At 66.4% G+C, this 23254-nt stretch overlaps 1 protein-coding gene across 1 annotated transcript; it reads left to right on the forward strand.

Moving 5' to 3' along the window:
• Positions 1–709: 709 nt before the first annotated feature.
• On the forward strand, positions 710–23118 carry TET3 (tet methylcytosine dioxygenase 3). The gene is made up of 13 exons (XM_029065991.2): positions 710–769; positions 1906–2628; positions 2938–3026; positions 3075–3841; positions 6724–6814; positions 6935–7028; positions 12720–12928; positions 14411–14561; positions 15197–15286; positions 17018–17155; positions 17368–17707; positions 20815–21890; positions 21984–23118. The coding sequence occupies exons 1-13, from the start codon at positions 710–712 to the stop codon at positions 22500–22502; spliced, it is 4347 nt and encodes a 1448-aa protein (XP_028921824.1). The 3' UTR covers positions 22503–23118.
• Positions 23119–23254: the final 136 nt, after the last annotated feature.

A 23254-nucleotide genomic window follows, 5' to 3' on the forward strand; every position in this document is an offset into this window, starting at 1 on the left:
TGACAGGTTACCGTCGGCGGAACACCGGTCTGAGCGCTTGGGAGAGTTCAGTAGAGTCAGTGATGATGATGTTGGTATTTAAGCGCTTCCTAGATGCAGAGCACTGTTCTAAGCGTTGGGGTAGGTACAGGGTGATGGGGTTATCCCACGTGGGGCTCCCGGTCTTCATCCCCATTTTACAGATGAGGTCACTGAGGCCCAGAGAAGCGAAGTGACTCGCCCACAGTCACCCAGCTGCCAGGTGGCAGAGCCGGGATTCGAACCCATGACCTCTTGACTCCCAAGCCCGGGCTCTTTCCGCTGAGCCACGCTGCTTCTCTATCCCCGCTCCCAGCGGGCTGACAGTCTTCCGTGTGCTTGGGAGAGTCCAGTGGAATTTAGTAGACACGATTCCCTGCTCCCCGGGGGCTGACAGTCTGCCGGGTGCCCAGGACCGTACCGAGTGCCGGGAGAGTCCGGTAGGATCGATAGACGCGATCCCCGCTCCCGGGTAGCCGACGGTCCGCCGGGTGCGGAGCACTGTACCGAGCGCTGGGAGAGTTCGGAAGAGCTTCGGCGGACACGGTCCCTCGCCCTCGGGGAGCCGACAGTCCGCGGTGTGCGGGACGCCGGACGGAGCGCTTGGGAGAGTCCAACAGACCGCGATCGCCGCTGTGTGCGGAGCGCCGTACCGAGCGCCGGGGAGAGCCCGACGGGATTAGGAGACGCGATGGCGGCTCCCGGGGAGCCGGCGGCAGGCGGGGCCCGGTGGGAGTGGGAGGAGAAACGGGTAGAGCGGGGTCCCGCCGAGATGGCGAAATAGCCCGGCGCGTGGGAGGACGAGGATCGGCCGCGACAGCCGGGCCGGGGGCGGGGTCGGGATGGCAGAAGCGGCGCCGCCGAGTGAAAAGATCCCCGGCCCGGGGCCGGAGGCCCCGGGTTCCGATCCCCGCCTCGGCCGCTCGCCCGCCGGGCCGCCCCGGGGGAGTCGCTTCCCTTCTCGGGCCATCGGTCTCCCGACGCTCACCCTCTCTCCGTACCTCGACCTCGTCGGTCTCGTCGCGCCCGCTTCCCGCCTCCGGCCCGGGGGGCCCTCCCTCCTCAAAATCCCGCGGACCACGACTCTCCCCAGCCCCTCCAAAGCCTTACTGAAGGCCCGTCTCCTCCAAGAGGCCTTCCCTGACTGAGCCCCAGTTTTCCTCAGCTCCCGCTCCCTTCTGCGACGCCCCGACCCGCTCCCTTGGCTCTTCCCCCCCTCCCACCCCGCACCACTTACGTCCAGAGCTGTCATTTTATTTATTTCTATTTCCCTCTGTCTCCTCACCTCCAGACCGTCAGCTCGCTGCGGGCGGGAAACGTGCCCGTTGTATTGTTCTAGCATAGTCTCCCGAGTGCTCAGTGGAGTGAGTGCTCCGCACCCGGTGAGCGCTCGGTAAACACCCCCCACCCGACCGACGCAACTGTAAACTGGGGATTGAATTCCCACTCTCCCTCCCCCTTAGGCCCCCGTGTGGGACGGGGACTGTGTCCGACTCGGTCCTGTCGTCCCGACCCTAGCGTCCGGCACAGCGCCGGGCGCGTAACCGGTGCCTCTCGGGCACCGGGGTCGAATAGCGTCATTCCGGCTCAGCCGGCGGCGGGGACGGGACTCTGGGAGACCGGGGCCCGGAGGGCCGACGGCCGGAGCCACCGCCCCGGGGGTTTGAAATCGCCTTTCGGGGGTCGGCGTGTGAGAAGAGACCGGAGGGGGCGGGGTCCCTGGACGGGAGGGGCTCTGGGAGGCCGGAGGGGACGGGGCAGAGAGCGGGGCGGCAGGAGGTGGCCCGGAGGGGGTGCGGGCGGGGCGGCTCGGGAGGGGGGGAGACCGCGGCCCCCGGATGTCAGGCTTAATTAACCCTCGCCCTCTCCTCTCCTCCTTCCTCCCAGACAGGCTCGGAGGGCGGCGCGGTTGATGGCCCGGCCCCGGCCCGGATGGACGCGGGGCGGCCGCCGCCCGGCGACCCGCGGCCCCCGAGCGGCCCGGGCCCGCTCAACGGGGCCGGCGAGCCCGCCGGGCCCGGCCTACACGGGGGCCAGAAGAAGCCCGGCTGGGAGCCCGCCCCCGCCCACGCCGCCCGCCTGGAGGATGCCCGCGACCTGGTGGCCTTCTCGGCGGTGGCGGAGGCCGTGTCGTACGGGGCCCTGGGCGGCCGGCCCGCCGAGGGCTCCGGGCGGGAGCCGGGACCCGCCGAGGACCTGGACGCCCTGCAGGCCGCCCTGGCCCTGGCCCGGCACGGCCTGAAGCCGCCCCACTGCAACTGCGACGGCCCCGACTGCCCCGATTACCTGGACTGGCTCCAGACCAAGATCCGCACCGCGGGGGTCCGGCCCCCCCAGGCCCCGGGGCCCGGCCTCCCCCACGATGCCGGCCTCCCCCCGGTCCCCGGCCTCCCCCCCGCCCCCGGCCTCCCCCCGGCCCCCGGTCCGCCCCCCGCCCCCGCCCCCTCCCCGGCCGTCCCCGCGGGCCCCGGGGGTCTCCCTCTGTCCCAGAGCGCCCTGAGCATCGCCAAGGAGAAGAACCTGAGCCTGCAGACGGCCATCGCCATCGAGGCCCTGACCCAGCTCTCCTCCACCCTCCCCCAGCCCGCGCCCGCCTGGCCCCTCCCCGAGGCCCTGCCCCCGCCGCCCTTCCTGCGCCCCCCGGCCCCGGCCCCGCCCCGGCCCTGGGGCCCCGAGACCCCCCCGCCGCCGCCGGCGGCCGCGCCCCCGGCCTCCTGGCCGCCCGGGCCTCCCGGCCCGTCGGGTCCGCCCTCGGACCCCATGTCCCAACTGGAGCAGCTGCTGGGTCCGGCCGGCGACCTCGTCCGGGCCGCCTCGGGGCCGCCGCCGGAGCCCGCCGCCGGGCCCCGGGCCCGGGGGGAGGCCGCCCCGCCCCCGCCCCCGCCCCCGGCGGCCCCCGACTCCCACCGCCGGGCCCAGTCGGCCCTGCAGCGGCACCTGCATCACCGGCGGAGCCTCTTCGCGGAGCCGGGGCCGCCCGAGGCCCCCGAGGCGCCCGCGCCCGGCTGGTGGGTCCCCGGCCCGGCCCCCGCCCCCTCCCCGACCCCGTCCCCGTCCCCCGACGGGCCGACCAAGGAGAAGAGGAGGAAGCTGGGGACCGCCGCGGCGGGGGGGACCCCCGGGCTCAGGCCGGCGCCCCGCAAGCCGGTCCAGATCAAGAAGTCCAAGGCCCGCGAGGCCCAGCTCCTCTTCCCGCCCCTGCGGCAGATCAGTCTGGAGGGGCTGCGCCCCGCGCCGCCCCCGGCCCCCGGGCCCCCTCCCCCGCCGGGCCCCTGGCCCCCCCCAGCTCCCTCCCCCGCGCTTTTTGCACCTAGCCCGTCGGGGGGCGCCGTGACGCCCCCCCCAACTCAGGAAATGGGCTCCCGCAGCCCGCCCCCCGGCCTGGCCGGCTCGCCGCCCGGAGGCCTGCCCGACGCCCCGCCCGACGCCCCGCCCGCCCACGACGCCAAGCTGGAAGAGCTGATCCGGCAGTTCGAGGCGGAGTTCGGGGACGGCTTCGGGCTGCCGCCCCCGCCGCCCCCCTCCCCCACCCCCGAGGAGCGGCCCGCGGCCCCCCGCCCCCCGACCCCGCCGCCCCCCGAGGGCCTCTGGGCCTCCCGCTCCCCGAAGCAGATGAAGCTGGAGACGTCGGGGGCCGTGATGGTGCTGTCCACCACCTGCCTGCCCTCGGAGGCCGCCCCGGCCGAGCCCCAGACCCCGCTCGCCCCCTCTCTGAGCGGCTTCCTGGAGTCGCCCCTCAAATACCTAGACACGCCCACCAAGAGCCTCCTGGACACCCCCGCCAAGAGAGCCCAGGCCGAGTTCCCCACCTGCGACTGTGTCGGTCAGTGACCTCCCCGCCCCCGTCCCCCAACCCCGGGCTCCGGGCGGGGCGGGCGGGGGCTTGCACTGGCCTCTTGGGTTCCTCCCGGAGGAAGGGGCTCAGGGGTCCCTTTCGCTCATTTACTCATTCGGTCCTATTTATCGAGCGCTCACCGTGTGCAGACGAAGCGCTTGGGAGAGCACAGTAGAACAGTTGACGGACACGTCCCCCGCCACAGTGAGCTGACGGTCCGGAGCGGGAGACGGACGAGAATAGAAATAGAGAAATGAGAGCTGTGGACACGAGCGGTGCGGGGCTGAGGGGCGGATGAAGAAAGGGAGCGAGTCGGGGGACGCGGCAGGGAGAGGGCGAGGGGGGGGGGGGGGGCTTAGGCGGGGAAGACCTCTTGGAGGAGAGGGGCCTTCAGTCAGGCTTTGAAGCGGGAGGAGAGTCGTCGTCTGTGGGTTATGAGGAAGGAGGTGGCCTCCTTCAGGCGAGAGGTCGGTGGCGACGGAGGCGGGGCGGGGGCGCGCTGAGAAGGTGAGCGTCGGAGGAGCGGGGTGCGTGGGCTGGGTTGGGGTAGGAGAGCAGGGAGGCGCGAGGTGGGGGTGGCGAGGGATTGGACGGCTTCGAAGCCGACGGTGAGGCGTTTCTGTCCGACGCGGAGGTGGCCGGGCAACCGCTGGAGGATCTTGAGGGGCGAGGGTGGTCCACGGCGTCAGAGGCAGATGAGAGACCGCGGAGGATTAGGATGGAGTAGAGGCCGTTGGGTTTGGAGAGGAGGTCACCGGGGACCTCCGAGGAGGTCGTCTCCGTGGAGCCGAGGGGACGGAAGCCAGGTCGGGGCCCGAGGAGAGGCCTTGGAGACAGCGGGTGTAGGCAGATCGCCCAAGGAGTTTGGAGAGGACAGGGAGGAGGGAGATGGGGCCGTAACCGGAGGGAGCCCCGGGGGGGTCAAGGGAGGATTTTCTAAGGCTAGGGGAGACGTGGGAGTGTTTGAAAGTAGTGGTTAAGAAGCCATCGGAGGGCAGACGGTTGAAGGTGGCCTTCAGGGAGGGGAGAAGGGAGAGGGCGAGTGTTTTGCTGAGGTGTGAAGGGACGGGGTCGGAAGCGCGGGGGGCGGGGGTGGCCGGCGCCTCCTTCCCTCTGGGTTTCCGGTTCCCTCCGAGGTGACTGATGGGGGCGAGCGCCAGCCCGGCCGCTCACCGACCCTCAGTGCGGCTGCTGCGCCGACTGACGCCGACGCCTTCCTCCCCCGCCGGCCACCGGGTCCCGTGGCCAGCCGGACCCCGGGCCGGGCCCCCGGTGGGGAGCCGGGCACCGGGCCGGGCCCCCGGTGGGGAGGCGGGCGTCCAGCCGAGCCCCCGTGGGCCCCCGTGGAGTGCCAGCCTGACAGGTTGAGCCCCTGAGGAGTGTCAGGCTGGGTCTCCTAGGGGGCCGGGACCGGTCGGGCGCCGGGCTAGGCCCCCGTAGGGTGCCAGACCGGGTCCCCCAGGGAGCCGGGCACCGGGCTGGGCCTCCGTGAGATGCCAGGCCGGGCCCCGTGGGAAGCTGGCTGCCGGGGTGGGTGCCGTAAGGAGCCGAGCCCTGGGCTGGGGCCCTGTGGAGTGCCAGGCTGAGCTCCGTGGGGAGTCGGGCGCCGGGCTGGGCCCCTGTGGAGTGCCAGGCGACCAGGTTGAGCCCCCGTGGAGTGCCAGGCTGGGTCCCCTAGGGAGCCGGGCACCGGGCCGGGCTTCTGTGAAACGTCAGGCCGGTCCCCGTGGGAAGCTGGCTGCTGGGGTAGGTGCCCTAAGGAGCCGAGCACCGGGCCGGGCCCCTTCGGAGTGCCGGGCTCGGCCCCGTAGGGCGCTCGATGGGCCCCGTAGGCGGGCGGGGGGCGGGCAGGCGCCGGGCGATGCCCGGGGGACGTACGGATGGGTGAGGCCTTCTCTCCTCTCCTCTCCGCCAGGCAGACCGGTCGGGTCGGTTTGGCCGGTTTCGGTCTCCGGTTCTCCGCGCTGCTGGCTGTGATGGCCACCGGGTGCCGCCCCCCATTTTGGGCACCGGGGCCCGGGGCCCGGGGGATGGAATCTGGGAGAAGGGGGCGGAAGAGGAAGCAGCGGGGCTCACCCGGGCTTCTCCTCTTCCTCCCCCACTGCTCTCGGCTCTCTGCCGAGTTGGAGACCGGGTCCGGGCTGGGTTTGGGCAGCTCGGGGAGGAGGAGGAAGCGGTCCGGGAACACCCGGCTGTAAAGCGGGCGTCGGTGGCACCCCCGCCCCAGATTCCCACGGCGAGGGCGTGGCGCGGGGCACGAGGAGGCCGGGTATCCGTGGGGGTGGGGAGGAGCCAGGGGTCCGCCGCCCGGGACCAGCGGCGGGCCGCCGGGAGCCGGCGCGGGGCTCTGGGCGGCGGCTCCAGCGACGCCAGGCTCGGTAGCCTCTCGGCCGGGAGCGGCGCGGGTGGATCTCCTTCTGGGGTGCTGGATCCCGCTGGATCCCGGGCGCGCGAGATGGCGCGGGCTCGTCTCTCCTGGTGGGACCCCGGAGGACCCGGACGGAGGTCGCGGCGGCCGTTGTGCCGTTCGGCTTAGGTGCCCCCGTCCCGCGGGACCGTCCCCGCTGGCCCACGTGGGCCGGACCGACCGCTCTCATCAACGCCGCCCCGCGCCGGCGAAGCCGGCGACAAGCCTGCCGGGGGAGAGCACCCCCTTCTCCCTCTGCGGAGCCACCGGGGGAAGGCTCCCCCCTCCGGAAAGCGAGGGGCCGACGCCCGGCCCGTCTTTAACCGTGGCGCTCCTCTCGGGACCGACCCCCCCCCCGGGCGGACAGGCCGCGGGGGCCCGGCTTCCCCTGTCCCTAGCGGGCCCCTGGAGAACCTGGCCGGTCGGGTGCCGCCCCCCGCTCACCTCCTCCCTCCCCCCGCAGAGCAAATTGTGGAGAAGGACGAGGGTCCGTACTACACCCACCTGGGCGCCGGGCCCACCGTGGCGTCCATCCGGGAGCTCATGGAGGAGCGGTGAGTGCCGGCCCCCCGGCCGGACGGGAGACGGGGCGGGCGGGCCGGCCTCTTTCCCCGGCGGGGAGGGTCCCCGGGCCGGGCTGACGGCCGGCGGCGTTCTCCCCCCCGGGCCCGCAGGTACGGAGAGAAGGGAGAGGCCGTCCGCATCGAGAAGGTCATCTACACCGGGAAGGAGGGGAAGAGCTCCAGGGGCTGCCCCATCGCCAAGTGGGTAAGGGTCTGCGGCGGCACCCGGCTGCGTGGGGGCGGGGAGGGGGGGGAGAGGGAGAGTGGGAGGGAGAGAAAGGAAGAGAAAGCACCTCTCGTCTGCACCGACCTTGACACGCTCTGCTGCTTCCCCTACCTGGGCTTTATTTTCCTGTCTGTTTCTCGGCTCCCCTATTGGACCGTCAGCTCCCTGTGGGCAGGGATAGTGTCTGCTGACAGCAGTGGATTCCCCCGAACGCTCAGTCCCGTGCTCTGCGCACAGTAGACCGTCAGCTCCTCGAGGACAGGGACCGTGACCGATTCTTTTGGACTCTCCCAAATGTTGGTTCATTCATTCATTCGGTAGTATTCATAGAGCACTCACTATGTGCAGAGCACTGTACTAAGCGCTTGGAATATACAGTTCGGCGACAGAGACCATCCCCGCCCGATGACGGGCTCACAGTCTAATCGGGGGAGACGGAAGGGCAAAAACAAGACGACGTCATCGCGATAGATAGAATCAAGGGGATGGACGCCTCATCTACAAATAAATAGGGTAATAAAAATATATAAAAGGAGCGCAGCGCTGAGGGGAGGGGAAGGGAGAGGGGGCGGAGCAGAGGGGAAGCGGGCTTAGCTGAGAGGAGGTGAAGGGAGAAGGGGAGGGAGCAGAGGGAAAAGGGGAAGCTCAGTCTGGGAAGGCCTCTTGGAGGAGGGGAGCTCTCAGTAGGAAGTAGGCTCTGCACACAGAAGACCCCTTGAGGGCAGGGGGTCGTGTTTACAAACTCTGTTGGACTCTGTGGGACTCTTCCAAGGGGTCAGGAGAGTGCCCTGCCCACAGTACACGCTCAGTGATCCATCGATGGGTCGATCTGTGAATCCCCCCCCCCAGTTTTCTGTGTCCCTTTATCTTGTGCATCTCCCCCACGCGTTCCTTTCCAGTAGACAGAGAAGCAGCGTGGCTCAGTGGAAGAACCCTGGGCTTAGGAGTCAGAGGTCACGGGTTCTAATCCCGACTCCACCACCTGTCAGCTGGGCGACTTCGGGCAAGTCGTTTCACTTCTCGGTGCCTCAGTTCACTCATCTGGAAAGTGGGGATGATGACTGTGAGCCTCGCGTGGGACAACCCGATTCCCCCGTATCTACCCCAGCGCTTCGGACAGTGCTCGGCACATAGCGCTTAACAAATACTGATGTTGTTGTTGTTATTATTCCTTGGGAAACAGCCTGGCACAGTGGCCAGAGCCCGTTCCTGGGAGTCAGAAGGTCGTGGGTTCTAATCCCGGCTCTGCCACTTGTCTGCCGTGTGACCTCGGGCAAGTCACTTCGCTTGTCTGGGCCTCTGTCATTTCATCTGTAAAATGGGGCTTGAGTGTGAGCCCCGTGTGGGACAGGGACCGTGTCCCACCTGATTAACTTGTACTACCCCAGCACTTAGAACAGTGCTTGGCACATAGTAAGCGCTTAACAAATACCAACATTATTATTATTATTATTGTTTCAGATAGAGTGGTGGGGGGTGGCCCCTGACTGAGAGGCCCCTCAGGGGGCTGTGGGGGGTGGTGACCTAGGCCCCCCAGCTCCGCAGTGGGGGCGGGGATGCACGCGGGATGCTGTAGTCCCGTTGGGGAAAGCCGGACGGACGGGGTGGGAACCCGGGGGGATTTGCCAGTGGGAGAGCGTGCGCGCCGACCGCTCCCGGGACGGACGGAGGGATGGACGGACGGAGGGCGGGAGTTCCGAGCCGGGGGAGCGCAGACAGATACTCACTCGGTCGTATTTATTGAGAGCTTACTGTGTGCAGAGCTTGGGAGAGGAAAATAAAGCAATAGATTGGCACATTCCCTGCCTGCAGCAAGCTAACTGTCTAGATGGGGAGACAGACGTGAATGGAAATAAAGAAATGACGGATATGGACGTAAGTGGTGTGGGGCCGGGACGGGGAGATGAGTAAGGGGAGCGAGTCAGGGTGATGCAGAAGGGAGTGGAAGAAGAGGAAAGGAGGGAGCGGTCAGGGAAGGCCTCTTGGAGGAGATGGGCCTTCAGTAAGGCTTTGAAGATGGGGAAGAGTCATCATCGGTCAGATCTGAGGAGGGAAGGTGTTCCGGACCAGAGGGGGGAGGCGGGCGAGGGGTCGGCGTCGAGGTAGACGAGATGGAGGCCCGGGGACAGGGTCGTTGGCATTAGAGGAGCCGAGTGTCCGAGCCGAGTCGCAGTAGGAGAGCAGCGAGGTGAGGTAGAAGGGGGTGGGATTCCGGGCCGGGAATCGAGTCATCGAGGGATCATGGGATAAGTGTTTGGACTCGTCAGTCCGTTAGTTGATTGTACTTATTGAGCGCTTACGGTGTGTAGAGCGCTGTACTAAGCGTCCGGGAGAGGACGGCATAACGAAAGAACAGACGCATTCCCAGCCCACAGCGAGCTTACGGCCCAGAGGGGGAGAGCACGGTGCTGAGCGCTTGGGGGAGAGGACGGAAGAGAGTAGATCCCCGCCCGCAAGGAGCTGCCGGTTTACGGGACGCAGAGCACTGTACCGAGCGCTCGGGAGACCTCACTAGAGTCAGTTGACACGATCGCTGCCCTCGAGGAGCCGACGTTTCACCGTGTGCCGAGCAGGACCGCTGCGGAGGGTACAGTAGAGCCCCAGTTACCTCATCTGTCAAATGGGGATTAAGACGGTGAACCAGATAATAATAATAATAATGACGTTGGTATTTGTTGAGTGCTTACTGTGTGCCGAGCACTGTTCTAAGCGTTGGGGTAGATCCGGGGTCATCAGGTTGTCCCACGTGGGGCTCACAGTCTTAATCCCCGTTTTCCAGATGAGGTCACTGAGGGACCGAGAAATGAAATGACTTGCCCAAAGTCACACAGCTGACAGGTGGAGGAGCCGACGTTAAAACCCATGACCTCTGACTCCTAAGGCCGGGCTCTTTCCACAGATGTGGGACATGGACTGCGTCCAACTTGATTAACGTGTACCTAGCCCAGTGCTTAGCCCGGTGCTTGGCACTCGGCAAGACCTTAACAGGTACCGTAATTTTTGTTAATACGATCCTTGCTTTCAAAGACCCGGCAGCCTACAGGGCTTAGAGGACTGAACTAAGCGCTTGGGAGACAGTAGAGTTAATAGAGACGCCCCCGACCTCGAGGTGTATGGATCTGTTCGATCGTATGGAGCGCTTACTGGGTGCGGAGCACTGTACTAAGCGCTTGGAATGTACAGTTGGGCAACAGATGGAGACAATCCCTGCCCGACGACGGGCTCACGGGCTAAACGGGAGAGACGGACGGCGAGGCGAAGCAGAACAAAACAGACCTACGCAAACTCACCGTCCCGGTGACATCTGATCCCACCACACAGCCCAGCGAGGGTCAGGGAACCGAGGGTGGACATTTTGGTGACAGGGTGTGGGGGCTGTGAGAGGCAGGTGGTCTTTCTTTTTGTCTCATTTTTTACGGTATTGGTTAAACGCCTGATAGGTGGCCGGCACCGTACTAAGAGCTGGGGTAGATACAGTCTCATCGGGTTGGACAGTCCCCCTCCCGCGGGGGCTCACGGTCTTCATCCCCATTTTAGAGAGGTCACCGAGGCCCAGAGAGGTGAAGTGACTTGCCCGTGGTCACACAGCAGATGAGATCCCATGACTACTGGGCACCTTCTCGGCGCAGGGCACTTCCCTAGGTGTTTGAATGTTCAGTGCCACCCGTGAAACCAAGGGCGATCGGTAGAAGTTCAGGGTTGGTGGGAGATGCAGCGATCATTCCACTGATTGGATATAATATTGTGTATCAGTGCCTTGCTGGGGGAGCGAATCGTTACATCTTGGAATTCCCAGTGTGGTAAAAATGAATAAATAAATATAGAGACGATGAGGTAAATAGAATAAACGACCCAAAATGTGTGTAAGTGGCAGGGGTGGGTGGGATGCTATGATGAGGATTAATTAGCTTGGGAAGGCCTCTGCTCTCTCCCCCCTCCTCCTCCCTTCACCCGCTCTACTTTCTCCTTCCTTTTCTCCCCCTCATTCTTCCATCTTTCTCTCTCCATCCATCCTCTCTCCATCTCTCCCTCCCTCCTCCCTCTCTCCCTCTTTCATCTTCTTTTTCTCTCTCCCTCTCCTCCCTCCTTCTTTCCCCTTCCTTTTCCCCTCTCCCTCATTCCCTATCAGTCTCCCTTTCTCCAGCCATCGTCTCTCCCCTCTCTCCCTCCTGCTCTCCTTCCTCCCTCTTCCTCTTCTTTTCCTCTCTCTTTCTCTCTCCCTCGTGTCCTCTTTCCCTCTCTCCATCGTCTCCTTCCCTCCTCCTCCCTGTCTCTCCTTCTTTCTCCTTCCCTTTCCTCTCTCTCCCTCAGCCTCTCTGTCTCTCTCCCTCATGTCCTTTCTCCTTCTCTCACCCCCTCCTCCCTGTCTCCCCTCTTTTTCCTTCCTTTTCCTCTCCCTCATCCTCTCTTTCTGCCTCATGTCCTTTCATCTCCCTCCATTGTCTCTCCTCCCTCTCTCTTCCTCCTCCTCCCTCTCTCCCCTTTTCTCCTTCCTTTTCTTCTCTCCCTTATCCTCTCTCTCCCTCCCTCATGTCGTCTTTCCCTCTGCGTCATCTCTCCCTCCCTATCTCCCCCCTCCTGCCTGTCTCCCCTCTCTTTCTCTTTCCCTTTCCTTTCTGTCCCTCCCTCATCTTCTCTGTGTCTCTCTCCATTGTATCTCCCTCCCCTCTTCCTTTCCCTCTCCCTCATCCTCTCTCCGTCTCTCTCCCTCGTGTCTCCCTCTCTCCCTCCATCGTCTCTCCTTCCCTCTCTCCCCTTCCTCCCTGTCACCTTTTTCTCTCTCCATTTCCTCTCCCTCATCCTCTCTCTCTCTCTCCCTCATGTTCTCTCTCCCTCCACCATCTCTCCTTCCATCTGTCTCCCTCCTCCTCCTTCCTGCCTTCCTTTCTTTCTCCTTTTTCTTCTCTCTCTCATCCTCTCTGTCTTCATCCATCATTTTTTCTCTCTCTCCCCCCCATCTCTCTCCTCCCTGGCTCCCTCTCCTTCTCCTTTCTTTTCCTCTCTCCTTCATCCGCTCTCTGCCTCTCTCCCTCATGTCCTCTTTCCTCTCCCTCCATCGTCTCTTCCTGCCTCTCCTCCCTGTCCCCCAACCCTTTCTCTTTCCTTCTTGTCTCTTTTCTTCTCTCTCCCTCTCTCCCTCATGTCCTCCCTCTACCATCTCTTCTTCCATCTCTCTCCCTCCTGCTCCTCCTTGTCTTCTCTTTCTCCTTTTTCTTCTTTCCTTCATCCTCTGTCTCTCCCTCGTGCCCTCTTTCCCTCTTCCTCCGTCATCTCTCCTTCCTCTTCCCTGTGTCCTTCTCTTTCTCCTTCCTTTTCCTCTCTGTCCCTCACGCCCTGTCTACTTCTCCCCCCGTCCTCTCCCCTTCCATCTCTGTCCAGCCCTCTCCTCCCGGCCTGTCCCCTGGAGAAGGACAGCGCTGGCTTCTCTGCCCGGGGCTGGGGAGGTGGACCGTGCTGTCCAGGTCCCTTTCCTTCCGAGAGAGGTCGGGCACGCACTGTGCGCTGAGCGCTGTGCCGGGCACTGGAGGGATGGGGAGGGTGGGTCGGAGCCGGCCTGGGCTCGGGGGCCCCGCGGGCGCCGGGGCGGTCAGTGGTCCCGGACTGACGGCGCGGCCCCCTCTCCCCTTCTCCCCCCGCCCTCCCGGTGTCCCCGCCCCGCGCTGGCGGCAGGTGATCAGGCGCCACAGCCCGGAGGAGAAGCTGCTGTGCCTGGTGCGTCAGAGGGCCGGGCACCGCTGCCAACACGCCGTCCTGGTCATCCTCATCCTGGCCTGGGAGGGCATCCCGCGCAGCCTCGGCGACGCCCTCTACCGCGAGCTCACAGACACCCTGCGCCGCCTCGGGAACCCCACCAGCCGACGCTGCGGACTCAACGACGAGTGAGTCCGTGGGCCCCACGCCGGGCGCCGTGCCGATCACGGAGGGGGCCGAGGCGGGTGGCGGGCGACTCGGGGGCGCGGTGGCGGCGAGGGACCGGGCCTTGGAGAACCGGGGCCGCGGACTGAACGAATCACCACCCGTCAGGCTGGGCACCAGGAGGCGGGCAAACCGGGACCCTCAGGGCACCCCCTCGCCCCCCAGCCGCACCACTCTTCCCTCCTCCTCCTCTTCTTCCTCCTTTTCAATAATAACTGTGGCGTTGGTTAAGCGCTTACTCTGTGCCAGGCACTCTTCTAAGCACTGAGGTGGAAACAAACAAATCGGGTTAGACGCGGTCCCTATCCCACGTTGGGCTCACAGGCCCCATCCCCATTTGACAGACGAGGGAACCGAGGCCTAGGGAAGTGAAGTGACTTGGCCAAGGTCACCCAGCAGACAAGGGGCAGAGCCGGGATCAGAACCCGTGACCTTCTGACTCCCAGGCCCGGGCTCTGGCCGCTAGGCCGGGTCGCTTCTCGATCGGTCGTATTTATTGAGCGCTTACCGAGTGCTGAGCGCTGAACTAAGCCCTTGGGGGGAGGACGGTACAACCGAGTTGGTAGGTGTGATCCCGGCCCTCGGGGAACTGACAGCAAGTGAAATAATGCTTGGCACACTGTAAGCGTTTAACAGATACCGTCGTTATTATAAACTACGGGTGGCTACGGATGTAAGTCCTGTGGGAGTGGGGTGGAAATCAAATTTCACCCCAGATGAAGGGTACAGACCCAACCGCATAGGTCGTGCCGAAGGGAAGGCCAGTAGATGGGGAAATGAGGGCTCAGTCACGGAAGGCCTCTTGGAGGTGATGTGATTTTTCCCAAGGTCCGTTAAGGCGGAGAGAGCGGTGGTCTGTCGTAGAGGAACGGGGAGGGCGTCCCAGGCCAGAGGCAGGAAGTGGGCAACCAGATAGACGAGACGGAGGGACGGCGGGAAGGTTGGCGTTAGAGGAGCGGAGTGTGCGGGCTGGGCTGGAGGAGGCGAACGGCGTGATGAGGAAGGAGGGAGCGAGGGGATGGAGGGCTTTAAAGCCGACGGTGCCCGGTCTCTGTTTGACGCGGAGGTGGATGGGCAAGCGTCGGAGGGTCTCGGGGAGGGGGGAGATACGGACCGAAGGGTTTTGTAGGAAATGACGCAGGCGTCAGAGTGAAGTATGGACTGGAGGGGGGAGAGACAGGAGGCGGGGAGGTCAGCGAGGAGGCTGACGGAGTCATCGGGACAGGATAGGACGAGGGCTTGGATCAGCGTGGTACCAGTTCAGACGGAGAGGAGAGGCCACGCGGTGAAGGTCGAGCCGCCGTCATCCGGCGGCAGAATTAACGTGCAGGTTCCTCCTCCCGGCCCCGCCCCACTCGCTCCCCGGGGGAGGCCAGCGGGGAAGCTGGGCAGGGCGCGGTGGACGGAGGGAGGGCGGAGGCGCTGACCCGGGGTTTCCCTTTCAGCCGGACCTGCGCCTGCCAAGGCAAAGACCCGAACACGTGCGGGGCATCTTTCTCTTTCGGCTGCTCCTGGAGCATGTACTTCAACGGCTGCAAGTACGCACGCAGCAAGACGCCCCGCAAGTTCCGCCTGGTCGGGGACAACCCCAAAGAGGTGAGCCGGCCGGGGGGGTGGTCTCCGGGGGGATCCCCGGAGGGCGCCCGCCATGGTACTCCGGGCACGGTGGCGTCCGGTACAATCCTCTGGGCCCGGTGGGCATCTGATACCGTCCTCCGCTCACGGTGGGGCCGTCCGGTACGGTGTTCGGTGGACGGTGGGCACCCGGTAGAGCGCTCTGCAAGGTGGGCGCCCAGTACAGCGCTCTGTGCACGGTGGGTGGCCAGGGCAGCACTCTGCGCGCTGCGGGTGCCTAGAGGAGTGCTGCGCGCATGGTGGGCGGCTAGTAGAGCGCTTAGTCCGGTAACTCCAGCGCCTAGCGCAGTGCCCGGAACACAGTAAGCGCTTAACAGATACCGTCATAATTACTATTATTGGAGCGGCACGTACAGGATGGGAGGTGGACCCAGTGCTCTGCGTGTAGTAGGAGCCCGGCCCGGGGGCTGGCCTCAGACTGTAGCTGCCCAGGGCGGGACGGGGCCGGCCGGGAGGATCCTGCGGTCTGCCCTCGGGCGGCTCTGCCCGGGAACTCCCGCCGGTGACCGGAGAGCGGGGGGGGAGAAGTGGTCAGGCCGGGGTTTGGATGTGTCACCGAGGAAACCGAGGCTCGGCCCGCCCCCTCTCCCCGCCAGGAGGAAGTGCTCCGGAACAGTTTCCAGGACCTGGCCACCGAGGTGGCCCCGCTGTACAAACGGCTGGCCCCCCAGGCCTACCAGAATCAGGTGAGAAGCCCTCCCCCTCCCCCGCCGCCTCGCTCCGCCCACCCCCGCCGCTCCCCTGGCCCGCCCGGCCCACCCCCGGCACGCTCAGCCGCGGCCTGTCGGGCCCCTCCTACCTCTCCTGGCCGCTCTCCTGCTCCAACCCAGCCCTCACACTTCGCTCCTCTAATGCCACCCTTCTCCCTGGGCCTCCAGCTCGTCTGTCTCGCCGCCGACCTCTCGCCCACCTCCTACCTCTGGCCCGGAACGCCCTCCCTCCCTCCTCGTATCCGACCCACCATCACTCTCCCCTCCTTCAAAGCCTTATCGAGGGCCCATCTCCTCCGAGAGGCCTTCCCCGACCGCGCCCTCCTCTCCTCCCCTCCCCTCCCACTCCCTTCTGAGTCGCCCTGACGCGCCCCCTTTCTTCATCCCCCCTCCCAGCCCCACACCACTTACTTCCATCTCTGGCATCTCTTTCTTTCTGTTAATGTCTGTCTCCCCCTCTGGACCCTAAGCTCGTTGTGGGCAGGGGATGTATCTGTTGTATTGTCCTCTCCCAAGCGCTTAGTACAGGGCTCTGCACACAGTCAGTGCTCATTGAATACGACTGACTGCCTGACCAAGGGGACCCCGGGCCCTGCACGTGGGCTTGGTGGGGCCGGGGGTCTCCATGCCACTCTGGTGACGCTCACCCCCTCCCACCCCCCCCCGGACATCCTGGCTGGGTCCGCTCCCAGGGACGGGGCTGAGGACTTTTTGTTTTGTTGTATTTTACGATGCTCACTAAGCACTTCATTCATTCAGTCGTATTCATCGAGCGCTTACTGTGCGCGGACAGCTGTAGTAAGCGCTTGGAAAGTACAGTTCGGCCACAGGTAGAGACGATCCCTACCCGGTAACGGACTCACGGTCTAGAAGAGGGAGACGGACGATGAAACGGAACAAGTAGACGGGCATCGAAACCATCAAAATAGATAAATAGAATTATAGATATGCAGATCATTGATAAAATAATAGAGTAATGAGTATGTACAGAGACAAGTGCTGCGGGGAGGGGAAGGGGGTAGAGCAGAGGAGGGAGTTGAGGAGGAGCAGAAGGGGTGCTCACTATGTGCCAGGCACTTGGGGAGACCCAAGCTATTCAGGTTGGATACAGTCCTTGTCCCACGCGGGGCTCCCGGTCTTCATCCCCCTTTACCAGATGAGGGAAGTGAGGCCCAGAGGACTTCAGTGTCTTGCCCAAGGTCCCAAAGCAGGCAAGTGGCGGAGCCGGGATTAGACCTCGGGTCCTTCTGACTCCCAGTCCCGGGCTCTATCCGTTAGGCCACGCCGCTTCTCTGATCCCTCCTCCTCCGTGCCCAGCTCCTTGGCACCCCCCCGGGGGCCGGACCGGGCCCGCCCACCGCCCACTCCGGGTAGTCCAGGGAGGATGTTATGCGGCCTCATGTAATAATGGCGTTTGTTAAGCGCTTACCGTGTGCCGAGCACTGTTGTGAGCGCTGGGGTAGATACAGGGTCATCGGGTTATCCCACGTAGGGCTGACAGTCTTCATCCCCGTTTTCCAGTTGAGGTCACTGAGGCCCAGAGAAGCGAAGTGACTTGCCCGAAGTCTCGCAGCGGACAAGTGGCGGAGCCGGAATTAGAACCCACAGCCTCTGACTCCCGAGCCCGGGCTCTCGCCGCCGAGGTTCTCGATTATCATCGTATGACACTCTCCTCTCCCCCGCCCCCCCGCCCTCTTCCCCCGGCAGGTGAACAACGAGGACGTGGCGATCGACTGCCGCCTGGGGCTGCGGGAGGGTCGGCCCTTCTCCGGGGTGACCGCCTGCATGGACTTCTGCGCCCACGCCCACAAGGACCAGCATAACCTCTACAACGGCTGCACCGTGGTGAGCCCGCCCGCCCGCCCGGACCCCCCGGATCCCCGGCCCGCCTCCCCCCCCCCCCCCCCCCCCCCGCGCCGCGGGAGCCGGGGAACGTGCCCGTTTCCCGCCCCGTCGTCCCCTCCCCGACGCTCAGCCCGGTGCCCCGCGGCCAGCGGGCGCCCAGTACGTAGGGTGGGATGAATGAGCGCGGCCCTCCCGTCTGTGCCGGGGCGCAGGTGTGCACGTTGACGAAGGAGGACAACCGCAGCGTGGGCGAGCTGCCCGAGGACGAGCAGCTGCACGTGCTGCCGCTCTACAAGATGGCGCCCACCGACGAGTTCGGCAGCGAGGAGAGGCAGAGCGCCAAGGTGCTCAGCGGGGCCATCCAGGTGCTGACCGCCTTCCCCCGCGAGGTCCGCCGCCTGGCCGAGCCCGCCAAGTCCTGCCGCCAGCGCCAGCTCCAGGCCCGCAGGGCCGCCGCCGCCGCCAGCGCCGCCAAGAAGCTGCACAAGGACAAGATGCTCAGCCCCGAGAAGGCCCAGCCCGCCCACATCCCCCCGCTGCAGCCCAGCCCAGGTCAGCGCCCGCCCCGCCCCTCCCCCCGCCGACCGACGGCCCGTCCGGGGGGTTGGGGGACGGGGACCTTGTCCCCACCCGATTTGCTCGAATCCACCCCGGCGCTCAGTGCGGTGTCTGCCATTTTTACCGGGTGCAGAGCACCGTAAATAAGTAGTAACGACAGTGATGATGGTGTTTGGTAAGCACTTACTACGTGCCAAGCGCCGTTGTGAGCGCTGGGGGAGATAGAAGGTCATCGGGTTGTCCCACGTGGGGCTGAGGATTTTAATCCCCGTTTTACAGGTAAGGTGACTGAGGCCCAGAGAAGTGAAGGGCTTGCCCAGAGTCACACAGCTGACACAGTGGCAGAGCCGGGATTAGAACCCACGTCCTCTGACTAAAGCCCCCCTAGGCTGCAGGGCTGAAGACGCCCCCTCACCCTCGCTCCCTGGTCGACCTCCAGGCCAGGAGAGGAAGCCCCCTGCTTCCCGTCCTCCCTCTCTTCCTAGTCATTCCATCGGTGGTATTTATTGAGCTCTCACGAGCCGAGCGTTATACTAAGCACTGGGGAGGGGACAGCACGGCGAAGCCTTCGGGCCTTCCCTGAGTGGCGTGACGGTGCCCCCCCCCCCCCCCGTGCCGCCCCCTCTGACTCGGTTTCTCCAACCAGCAAATGGGGATGACCCTCCCTGCCTCACGTGTCGGAGTCGGGGTCAGACTGGGCCCCTGCAGAGAATAATGATGTTGGTATTTGTTAAGTGCTTACTGTGTGCAGAGCACTGTTCTAAGCTGCTGGGGGAGATATAGGGTCATCAGATTGGCCCCCGTAAGGCTCACGGTCTTCATCCCCATTTTACAGACGAGGTAACTGAGGCACGGAGAAGTGAAGTGACTTGCCCACAGTCACCCAGCTGAGAAGTGGTAGAGCTGGGATTCGAACCCATGACCTGACTCCCAAGCCCGTGCCCTTTCCACTGAGCCACGCCGCTTCTCTGAAAACCCAAGGAGAAATGAAAAATCCGTGTCTCAGGTGGAAGGGCCGGGGGGGATCCCCGCCGGCGCCTCTCCGTTTTGTGCGCGTGCCTCGGGCGCGCCCGTTTGTGCTTCTGCGTCCGTCTGCTCGCGTGTGTGTTCGAGTATCATCAGTGACCTCCTCCTCGCCAAACCCGACGGGCCACTTCTCCATCCTCGTCCTCCTCGACCCCTCGGCTGCCTTCGACGCCGGGGACCGTCCCCTTCTCCTCGACACGTTATCCGACCTCGGCTTCACCGCCGCCGTCCTCTCCTGGTTCTCCTCCCGGCCCTCTGAACGCGCCTGCTCTGTCTCTTTCACGGGCTCCTCCTCCGCCTCCCACCCCCCGACTGTGGGGGTCCCTCAAGGCTCAGCTCTGGGTCCCCTTCTCTTCTCCACCTCCGCCCACTCCCTCGGAGAACTCATTCGCTCCCGTGGCTTCAACTGCCACCTCCACGCGCATGATTCCCAAATCTCCAGCTCCCATCTCCCTCCCTCTCCGCGGTCTCACATTTCCTCCTGCCTTCAAGACATCTCTTCTTGAATGTCCCGCCCACACCCCCAACTTAACATATCCAAAACGGAACTCCTCGTCTTCCCACCCGAATCCCGTCGTCCTCCTGACTTTCCCGTCACATTGTAGACGGCACCGCCATCCTCTCTGACTCACGGGCCTGGAACCTCGGCGTTATTCCAGACTCATCTCTCTCGCTCGATCCGCACGTTCTTTGGGCCACCGGTTCCCGTCCGTTCTCCCTTCGCGGCCTCTCTGATACCCCCCCCCCCCCCCCTTTCCTCTCCGTCCGAACCGCTGTCGCCTTAATCCGAGCGTTTATCCCGTCCCGCCCGGACGACCGCATCAGCCTCCCCGCCGACCTCCCGGCCCCCTCCCCCTCCCCGCTCCCGTCCGTCCTTCGCCCTGCCGCCCGGATCATCTCTCCACGGAACCGTTCGGCCCACGTTTCCCCACTCCTCGGGAACCTGCGGCGGTCGCCCGTCCAGCTCCGCGTCCAACCGTCCCGTCGGCTTTAAGGCCCTCGGTCCCCCTCGCCCCCCCTTACCTCCGCGAAATCCTACTGCGACCCAGCCCGCCCCCTCCGCTCCTCTCCGCCTCCATCTCGTCTGTGTCGCCGCCGACCCCTCGCCCGTCTTCCCCCTCGGGCCCGGGGCTCCCTCCCCCTTCAAGACCCTCCTCAGATCACATCTCCTCCGCGAGACCCTTCCCCGACTAAGCCCTCTATCTCCCCTCTCCGCCCTCCCCTCCGTGTCGACTCAACTTTTGGGCGGGGATCCCTTGGGCTCTGTGATACCCCAGCCCCAACGGCGCTCGTACAGATGATTTTATCTTCTGTTACTATCCCTACTCCCTAATGGATTTTAGAGTCTCTCTCCTCCGGAGACCGTCAGCTTCTTGTGGACAAGAGGGCTGTTGTATCGTGCTTTTCCAAGAGCTAGGTACAGCGCTTTTCACAGAGTAAGCACTCAAATGTCCATCATCGATTCGTGTGTGTGTGTGTGTGTGTGTGTGTTGTATGCAGGTCTTTGTGTAGGCAGGTGTGCGCATATATATGTGTTTGGGGGATCTCTATGTTAGCACGTTGTGTGTACCTATGCGTGGGTGTACGTTTGCGTGCGCGCGCCTGGCTTGGGCGCCTGAGGACTTGGGTTCTAATCCCGACTCTGCCGCTTGTCTGCCGTGTGACCTCGGCCAAGCCACTTCGCTTCTCTGTGCCTCAGTGACCTCATCTGGAAAATGGGGATTAAGACAGCGAGCCCCACGGGGGACAACCCGATGACCTTGTATCCACCCCAGTGCTTAGAACGGTGCTCGGCACATAGTAAGCGCTTAACAAATGGCGTCATTCACTATCTTTACTATTATTACGCACGGACACCGTGCCAGCAAGCAGGGTGAAGGCGGGAGGCCCTGGGTCCGGGGTGACGGCGGACGGGGCCCCGGGATCCCGCCGGGACCCCCCGGCCACCGGTGGGGGTGAAGAGCGGGAGGGGCGGGGGGGGGTCCGCCCTGCCCCTGGGGAAGGCCCCCGTCCGCCGCCCCCCCGGGGTCCGTCTCCGCGGTCCCCGCCCGCTCACCGCCCCTCGTCCCCCGCAGGGGTGGCCCTGAAGAGCCGGCTGAGCCAGCAGCCGGGCCCCAGCCCCACCGTCAAGCTGGAGCCGCCCACCCACTTCAGCTGCCTCCAGTTCGGCGGCGGCGGCGGCGGCGGAGGAGGAGGAGGTAGCCACGCCGTGGTGGAGAGCTACTCGGTGCTGGGCAGCAGCTGCCGGCCCTCAGACCCCTACAGCCTGAGCAGCGTCTACGCCTACCACGCCCACCCCTACTACGCGGAGCCCCCCGCCCTGCCCGCCCCCGGCGGCAACGCCTTCCGCTCCGACCTGCCGCTCCCGCCCTTCGGCTACTACGGCTTCGCGGCCGGCGGCCCGGTCTTCCCCGCGCGGCTCCTCGGCTACGGCGGCGCCCCCCGGGCCCCCCCCGGCGGCGGCTGGGCGCCCGCCGGGGGCCCGGAGAAGAAGCCGGACCCGCGGGCCCTCGGGGCCCTCGGGGCCCCGACCCCGGCCCCCGGCTACGGGGGGCCCGAGGCGGCCGAACCGGCGACCGGGGGCGGGCCGGGCCCGGGGGGCGGCGGCCACGACCGGCCCGCCCACCCGGGCCGCCCGGGCTTCCCGGTGCCCGCGGCCCGGCGGGCCCGCCCCTCCCCCTACCCCCCGGGCCTCGGCCGGCCCATCAAACGGGAGCCGGGGGAGTCGCCGTGCCGGGCCGAGCCCCCCGCGCCCGGGTTCGCGGGCGGCCCGGGCCGGGCGGCCGTCCCCGCGGCCGCCCGCGACGGCGGGGGGCCGGGGCTCCTCTGGGGCTCCCGCCCCGGCGAGCCGGCCCCCGAGCGGCCGGGCGGCGGCCGGGGCGGGTTCGGCCCCGGGGAGGACCGCGCCGGCGCCCCCGAGGCCCAGTGGGGGGCGGCCTTCCCCGGGGGAGGCCCGCCGGGCCGGGCCTGGAGCCCCTGCCGGTTCGGCGCCGGGACGCCGGCCGGCCCGGCCGAGAAGGCCCGGGGCCCGGGCGGCGGCGACCCGAGCCCCGCGGCCTTCCGGCGGGAGAGGCCCTGGGCCCCCGGGAGGCCGCCCGCCCCGCCCTGGCTCCCCCCGGCGCCGCCCGCCGCGGCGCCCGGCCCCCCGAAGGCCGAGGGCCCGCCGTGGGATCCCTCGGGGCCGCGGGGGCCCGGGGGGGCCGGCGGCGGGGAGGGCCCGGGGGGCGGCGGGGAGCCGGCGGCGGCCCCGAAGGAGGAGGAGGCGGAGGAGGAGGAGGAGGAGGAGGTGTGGTCGGACAGCGAGCACAACTTCCTGGACGAGAACATCGGCGGGGTGGCGGTGGCCCCGGCCCACGGGTCCATCCTGATCGAGTGCGCGCGGCGGGAGCTCCACGCCACCACCCCGCTCAAGAAGCCCAACCGCTGCCACCCGACCCGCATCTCCCTCGTCTTCTACCAGCACAAGAACCTCAACCAGCCCAACCACGGGCTGGCCCTCTGGGAGGCCAAGGTGAAGCAGCTGGCCGAGCGGGCCCGCGCCCGCCAGGAGGAGGCCGCCCGCCTGGGCCTCGGCCAGCCGGACGTCAAGCCCTACGGCAAGAAGCGCAAGTGGGGGGCCGCCGCCGGGGCCGAGCCCCGGCCCGGGGAGAGGAAGGACCCGGTCCCCACCCGGGGGGCGTTGGCCGTCCCCACGGACACGGCCGTCACGGTCTCCTCCTACGCCTTCACCAAGGTCACGGGGCCCTACAGCCGCTGGACCTAGAGCCGGGGGCCGCCTCGGCGCCCCGGCCGTCGGCCGCCTCTCCTCCTCCTCCTCCTCCTCCTCCTCCTCCTCCTCCTCCTCCTCCTCCTCCTCCTCCACCTCCTTCTCTTCGGGCTTTCGGCGATGGGTTTCGCGCTCCGTCTTCTCGGTTCGTCGGGTCGTCTGTTTTTAACCCGTCCGGCCGAGCGTCGCGGGGGCCCGGGCGGGGAGGCCCCCGGCCTCCTCGGCCCGAGGAGCCGTTTTTAATGCCGTCGGGGAGACGTTATTTATTGGATCTCTTTTTAAAACGACGGCGTCGCCGGGGGAGCCGCCGGGAAACGCCAGCGGGGTCCCTCCACCTCCCCCCCGGACCGTCCCCTCCCGGGGGCTGCGGACGGTGCTCCCGGAGACCCCCTCTCCCCTCCCCGGGCCGGGCGCCTCCGCCCCGACCGGCCCCACGGTGCTCAGCCGGGCCGGGATCTGAGGCCAGAGAGGACGCGCGGCTCCGGGGCCGGAAGACGCTCCCGGCGGACGCCCCGCGGCGGCTTGGGCGGGGAAACCGCAAAGCTATGCTGCGACCGGAAAAGGGCTACTGTATCTCAGAAACAAGCGAGTCGAACACGGACTGTGAAGAGCGGCCGTCGCTCCGGGTCCCTCGCTATCGCGATGTCTGGTGCTGTCCGAGCTGGGCCGGGGGCGGCGGCGGGGCCGCCGGGGTGACCTCTCACCTCGGCCTCCCGCCCGCCCGCCCCCGAGGGCCGCGGCTCCTTCTC

Source organism: Ornithorhynchus anatinus, chromosome 5 (genome assembly GCF_004115215.2).
Source record: "Ornithorhynchus anatinus isolate Pmale09 chromosome 5, mOrnAna1.pri.v4, whole genome shotgun sequence".
Taxonomy (NCBI): Eukaryota; Metazoa; Chordata; class Mammalia; order Monotremata; family Ornithorhynchidae; genus Ornithorhynchus; species Ornithorhynchus anatinus.

Bases quoted from the DNA above. Each gene is read 5' to 3' on its own strand.
- TET3 (XM_029065991.2), top strand. From the start codon at position 710: ATGGCGGCTCCCGGGGAGCCGGCGGCAGGCGGGGCCCGGTGGGAGTGG. The intron at 770-1,905 runs GTAGAGCGGGGT...CCTTCCTCCCAG, and splicing joins GGGAGTGGGAGGAGAAACGG to ACAGGCTCGGAGGGCGGCGC. The intron at 6,815-6,934 runs GTGAGTGCCGGC...CCGGGCCCGCAG, and splicing joins CGGGAGCTCATGGAGGAGCG to GTACGGAGAGAAGGGAGAGG.